The 6,841-nt window shown below is 39.7% G+C and overlaps 1 protein-coding gene across 1 annotated transcript; it reads left to right on the top strand.

The window, feature by feature from the left end:
• Positions 1–547: 547 nt before the first annotated feature.
• Positions 548–6,419, top strand: RB195_008434 (uncharacterized protein; the record flags this gene model as incomplete). Its single annotated transcript, XM_064194923.1, has 7 exons — positions 548–598; positions 3,088–3,209; positions 3,760–3,821; positions 5,052–5,128; positions 5,618–5,723; positions 5,886–6,040; positions 6,300–6,419. The coding sequence occupies 7 exons, from the start codon at positions 548–550 to the stop codon at positions 6,417–6,419; spliced, it is 693 nt and encodes a 230-aa protein (XP_064046068.1).
• Between the last annotated feature and the right edge of the window lie 422 nt (positions 6,420–6,841).

The following is a 6,841-nucleotide window of genomic DNA, read 5'->3' as shown; positions in this document are numbered from 1 at the left end:
AACCTGTTTCTAATTCTTGTTAAAATTTAAAAATATTTGTTTCGTACCCAGAATTCCGGAATTGAAGGGAAAAGACGGATACGTCATCATCACTTTATTCTTTTTCGAATCCAGATTCTGACCTGCGCTGCTGATGACTCAGAAAATCCAGCTCGGCAGTATTTTCAAAAGGAAATGGGTCCAGTTTCTATCGCTTTATTCTCTTTTTTCCTTTAAATTTTCGTGTAAATGACTGGATACACACAAAGATAGAGCTATTTTGTCATCAAATTGGTGTTCCAATCTTAAATCTTATATAAATCTTATCTTATATAAATATTTGTGATAAAGACTTGGGTAGCATAAGTGCAGTCCTCTATATTTTGGAGATATCAAATTCCGAATGTTTGGGAATTATAAATACAGCAAGCAGTTTTACTCTAAAGTTGATTGGCTCTTCTTCAGGATTCCATGAATGAGTTTTTTTTTCCAATCCTCTGTCATTACTTCTTCTTTCTGTTCTGTCGTCGCATTTTCAATGGAAGAAAAGAGTTGAAATTGCAGAGAAATGATGGCACTCTGTGTTATGTGGTTCATCGCATTCGTTGGCTGGAAACAGGTACGAAAATTCTTTCTGAACTTTCGTGGATTTACAGCATGTTAAAAAAAAATTTGAGATATACTGTTGATTTACATCACAATTATTCAAATTTATTAGGATAAAAGAGATAAGTACAAAAGTGGAGCACATTAATTTTATATGTTAGTCTCCGTTTATAGACCCTGTAGAAATATGGAATATATAAAACATACGGCGTATGTAAAACCTTCGTAGATACTCTCAAAAAAAAAAAAAAAAAACTTACCGAAGTCGCACGAATTGAACGAGAATAGTGCAAGAAGTGCTTTCAATTAACCATGTTTTTATAGCTGCTTCACCTTAGGGAAAGGAGCATTTTATCAAGCACATCTATGACGATTCCATGAAAATGTGACGATTGCAAAAATTAAACGAAAGCATCGTATCAAAAATCAATCCAGCACTGTCATATCGAAAAACCATTCTACAATTTCGCAATGAGCATTACGAAATAAACCTTCTGGCATGCAAATGCAAACCTCAGATAGATACGGAGTAGTAATATAACACGTATAACATGTAATTAGTTTACAAAATAAGACACGATGTACAGCAGCGGGAGATCCGAACAATGGCAACGAGTACGCCGCGAAGTTGGTTTCGTCGAGTTAGCTCTATTTGAATGGCGTTCCGAGGAACCCCTAAACACTTGCGTTGGACTACCAAAGCATAACAGTTATTGATAGTCCTGACAGCTCGGTGTGAGAGTTGGACATGATCTGTGGAAGTACAGTCTTGGTTTTGATTTGTTTGCTTCAGAGCTGATCCGTTGTTATGAAAGCAGGAAGAGTTTGTTCAAAACCTGAGGATATTGTTCAATGGAAAGATCTCCATGACAGACGCAAACGAAGGCTTCGGCAGCAACGGACGTTTTTACTGCTATTCATGTTTTCTTAGGACCATCTTCAAAATGATACCATTTCCACTTAAAAGGATGAAAACACTGTGGAAATAGTTTCTTCTTACGGACGTTTAAAAAAAAGAAAAAAAAAGGATAACTAAGATGGTAATTTGACTTACCTCTCTTAATCGGCGGGTTGATGTTATTGTCTTACGCGATTGCCCGTATCTTCGCCGAGGTATGCCGTCCTTGAACTTAATAGCTCTTCTCAACGTTCTCGATCTTCTGTGCAAGCCTGCACAGAATCAATCCATTCATCGCTATTCCGTATCGTGCGAAATCTTATGTATCATCTGAACTGCCTTTCCACGCCGAGTGTTCAGAAGTCCTCTTTCACCACCTTAGTCCAAAACTTCCGCCTTCGTCCAGGTGACCTCTTCCAACATGAATCCGACAAACTCCTCAAAACTTGTTGAACAACGCGATCTGCTAGTTTCCTTTTTATAATATGAGCAAAGAAGCGAAGACGATTTTCTGTAGCCACTTTCCATAGCGGTGCAAGATGTTGGCATCTTTTACGTGTCATCCGCCGGTACACCACATCGACTTTCACGTAAAGCTCTTCATTGTTCCATCACCGTAAACGGTGCTGCTCAAGTCTCCGATCCGTATATCATGATAGGGGTAATTGAGGATAGGTAGACTCGCAGCTTATGATAGGGGTCGACCAAGGACATTTTGTTAAGGAGTAAAATGATGAAATGGCCTTAGCGGATCTTTGTTGAGTGCCTTTCTCGAAGCTTCCGTTGTTCTTCAGCATTCAACCCAGGTATCAGAGCTCATTGACAATTGTCAGTCTATTCCCAATTCCCGTTCGAGGTCGCAAAGAAACCGTCATCTGCTTGTACTTACTAGGAAGTAGACTTAGTCCATAAGCTGCAGCTGGATTCGATACAAGTTGCATATGTGAAGGAATTTATTAAAGCCCCACACTTTATCCTTTGCCCTTTTATCTACTTATTATTGAGTCACTGCATCTATCTCCAAGTTGAACTTATCTTCTATGCACTAAAAGTGAACAGTAATTAGCATGTTGATATTTTATTCTGCGTTCCGCGACTAGAACAACATCATCAGCGCACTCGAGATGTCGAGCGACACCTTTTTGGTGCCAGCACCATGAAGTTGGTGCAAGGAATCGCTTATTAAATACAAACTACTACTCAGCGCTAGAGTTTCCACAACTCTCCTAGAATTACGTCAATCTCCTCGTCTAGGATAATGATGAAGAATCTTCTAATTCCCGATACAAATAAATAATATCAACCTTCTAGAATGTGTTGGAAGAGATATTAGTTAAATTCCTCGGATTTTCGATTTTATGTTCTTCCCATTTTCCGTTCAAAAAAGAAATATGACCTAATGATGCCTGCAACAATACCAGAAATTATCAATCAAAAGATCATTGTTCTAGACCACTTTCTGGTTAGAATATATTCATTATCTGCAGCCCGAATTGATAACTGCTAGAATTCGGTTTAACTTAGGTTTAACATATTGGTTCAGCCTAACTAGAAGTATTAGAGTTAATGCAGCAGTCCAGTTCAACGCCAACCCTCGTGCTTAGGGTTCCTGTGAGCTCCTCGGAAATGACGATACTTCTCAGTACACCTTCGAAAGAAAAGCAAACGTTAATAAAAGAGACGCTCAGAGTGATGCGACCTGTGAAGCAATCCTCGAAAAAATAAGGTAGTTATTTTGATGACTTAGAAAAAATTCAGTGTTCGTGTCGGCCTAAGATTTTTCTGTGCTTATTAACCACAATGGAACAGTCTTTGAAAGGATTAAATCATGATTATGGTTTTTCTGAAATACGACACGATCACTCGCAAAGCATGGGCTTGAAAATGGACGCAGATGGGAGCTCACGCGCTGCAAATGTGTGCAAGTTTCCTCGTTGTTGTTTTCCGCTTCTTTATGATTCACAATTTCACTGCTTTAAAGCTTTATTATCTACAGATATTCTCGTTTCTTTTTTTACATGAACGCGAAACAAATGGGACCGCTTTGAAGGGGCAACCTTGGAAGTAGAGCATCCTAGGATTTTTTTCGAGGATTTCACGTAAAGTCAGTGTATCACGATCGATTTGACGTGGTGCGACTACTGTGAAGTAGTTCGTGTAGCAGTTCGAGTAGTGGTATTGCTCATCTTTCACAAACCCTCGTAAGAAACGGCGTGGAAGATGACCGGGTAATGATATGATTAACAAAAGTGTTTTAGAAGAGTAAAGAAATTCAGGCTGGACGGTCTTTCTACGGCCACGGAACATGATTTTCAAACATCATCGACGAGCATTGCAGGTTAGTCAGAACCAATGGAAATATTTTATATCAGCCTAATTCCTAACTCAAACTTATGAGTTAGTGAGTGAGGTTGTGAGTGAGATCAGTTCTTCTATAACAGATGTTCAGCAAAGTATGAACCCGAAAATGAATTTTTTCCCGCAAAAAATACTTTTAGATGGATAATGATTTATACATAAGCGTAGTTAGATGGAGCGTACAGGAAGTTCTATTTCGGAGACTGTCGACCTGTGAATATGCATTTCAGTAATTGTCGTTCAGGTTTTATTAGTAAAATTAGTAATTATTTACTATTTTTAATTTTATCAAATCAGCCTACCCTTTAACCTCATACATTCATATTCAACCATGTCTATTGTGCAGAACCACTTTTTTTGAAGGTGGATATTTAAAACAACTAGTTAAGCAGAACAGCTTTTAGTGTTTCTATCAAAAGTAATATCATCTTTTTCAAAACTGAAAGTACATTTCTTGGTCCAGTCCTGCAAAAATCAAAAAGGTGAGAGAGCAAAAAAAGTTGTTGAGAATGAAGTTGGCAATTATTTGGGAAAAAAATGGCTGTGGAATGATTCACTCTACACAGTAGTTCATATTCAAGTGTAATGTAACGAAGCGTTCGCCAAGAGCCCAGATAAAAAGGAGCATTACATTTGTTGCTGGCTCCAGCTCTAATACGGAATAACAATTTTGCTTTGATAATGTTTTTCATTTAACTCTTTTTGGAAGGGACTAGAAAATATCTTGGAAACCTACCTGCTGATTGCAAATTTTCTACAGCTTCTATTTCTTGAAGAATGAGAAGTGATTTCAATGGTAAACTAAAATGAGCTGCAGTAAAGAACATCATTTTCTCGGTGGATCCCAGTGCCTAGTTCGCATTGATAAGTTAGCCTTGGAATTATAATTGATTTTTGTACAAGGGGAAAAAGAGGCGCAAAAAAAAACCTATCCTTAAAGGCATCACCCCCGAGTAGTGGATTGGTGGAGTATTCGTAACGGGTGGGAGACACGGAAAAGATGAGGAAAAGGATACTCTTCTAACAAAAAACAGCTAAAAAAAGGCTCCCCCCAAGGGTGGCGCCCCCCCGTAAAACCCTTTTTAAAAAATAATGCGCCAGAACGCCTGAAGCTGTTTCTTCCGGCCCGTTTTTTACGGCAATTAGGAAGAAATGCCTTTAAGCTCATAGAGCTGGCGTCTACTTCCGTGTTCAAAACCAATATTTCCAGCTGCACAACTGCAGACCACTCCTGCAGCTGAAGCTGATGGCTGGGTCTACTACAAGGCAACGAATATGTGCTACAAGGTGTAGTTCAAAATCGCTAGGTCCTCGATCTTTTTCCTAGGTTTTTTATTCTTCTTGGGGTGATCTTGGGGTTCAATGGTGGAAGTAAATGTTTCTTAATAATTCCTGGGGGTGAAGTGAGGTTCGAATCACTGCGACCAAATCATAGTCTTCCAAAATAAAGAAAATACAGAACAACACTGCAAAGTACTACCTATTGCTCACTTGCGCAGATTTCTGGTGTGTTCCATGGATCATGGAATCATGGAACAGCGGAGAATGAACTGTTCCTGAGACTAGCCGTCGGCGCTCCGCCTATCTGACGAACCTATTAACTGATACCGTATTTTGTTGCGCTGAAGAACTCCTCATACCACCCGACCTGCCCTGCCGCGAGTGCGTCGCCCTACCGCACTCGTATGTGCTCAACCCATTCTGCGTCAGAAAGAAGGCAAACAACATCATTGGAAATGTTAATTTCATTAATTTAACCCTAACTTTCCATACCAGATATTCCTCAACACTAGAGCTTTCGATGTAGCAGAGAAGCACTGCAATAGCTACGATGGACACTTAGCATCCATCCATTCTTTGGATCAGAATCAATTCCTATTAGGCAAGTCCTTTTGTCATCGGAATATTTTATCGTCAAAAGTTTTGATAGTAACTGACTCACACATTAGCTATTATCATCAAAGGACACGTCAACGCTCGTGGCACCTTCCTAAAAATGATTTTGAATGGATGTCATTTAAATCAAAAAAGGGTTTTGTTCCAGCACTCACCCAGGACACTTTCTTCTGGATTGGGTTAAAACTTGAGGGAACATGTGACAGTTTTTCTGGTCAGAAATATTGGTTGGATGGTTCGGCCCTCGATTTCGAGAACTGGACTCAAATATATGCATTTAGCTGTGATTGGAAAGGCGCTTTTGTGAGTTTGAAACACTCCATCTATCCATTGATCGCTCGCAAGAAGCTTATGTATCGATGCACCTGAAGTTTCTAAACTTTTCACTACGCAAGGATTATTTTAGCACTTCGTATTTGTTCTCTTTTTAACTATTCAACTCGTTTACATATTTGTTCTTTTTTAAATACTTCAATTAACGCTTAAAATAGTTTTGTGCTCACGTGTGTAGTGCAGCATTTATTTAATCTGTGGCTGTTCTTCTAATGAGTATCTTTTTTAGATTATACGTTCTTCCGATGATTTCGAGGCAGGAAGATGGATGGGCCGTGTGGACACCTACGAGTTTCCCTTCATGTGCCAAACTAAAAACATTCTCTACTGTCCTGAACACGTGAATTGAACGTGCAGTTGCACGTCTTGTGCGTCACGTTTGTGGAATCACTAAGTGTCTGCGAGTTCTTGATCAATACATTGCTTTTTATGTGTTTTAAGATGTCTGAAACATAAATATTTGGCCATAACCAGCACTACGTTGACTATGGATCAACCAGGAAACATGTAGTAAACGATTCATGGAGTATGGTCAGGTCAAAAGACCTGAAGCTGGGCGCAGCTACGTGGGCAGCCGTGCCCGAAGGAACGCGGTGGCACCCGGGAGATGCTGTCGAAGGGGAACCTTCGCTGAAAGCACCCATAGATGCAGCCTGAGGGAAACAAACGATAGTTTTAACTCGATCCCACCTGCTCCACTGGACCGCTTTGGGCGCAACCACCTGCATAATTATACCGATCTTCAGGTGACCTTGACTGGATCATAATAGC

This window comes from Necator americanus, chromosome III (assembly GCF_031761385.1).
Source record: "Necator americanus strain Aroian chromosome III, whole genome shotgun sequence".
NCBI classification, from domain to species: domain Eukaryota; kingdom Metazoa; phylum Nematoda; class Chromadorea; order Rhabditida; family Ancylostomatidae; genus Necator; species Necator americanus.
Note: the sequence above shows the minus strand (reverse complement) of the source record. Positions and strands in the feature narration are given on the sequence as shown.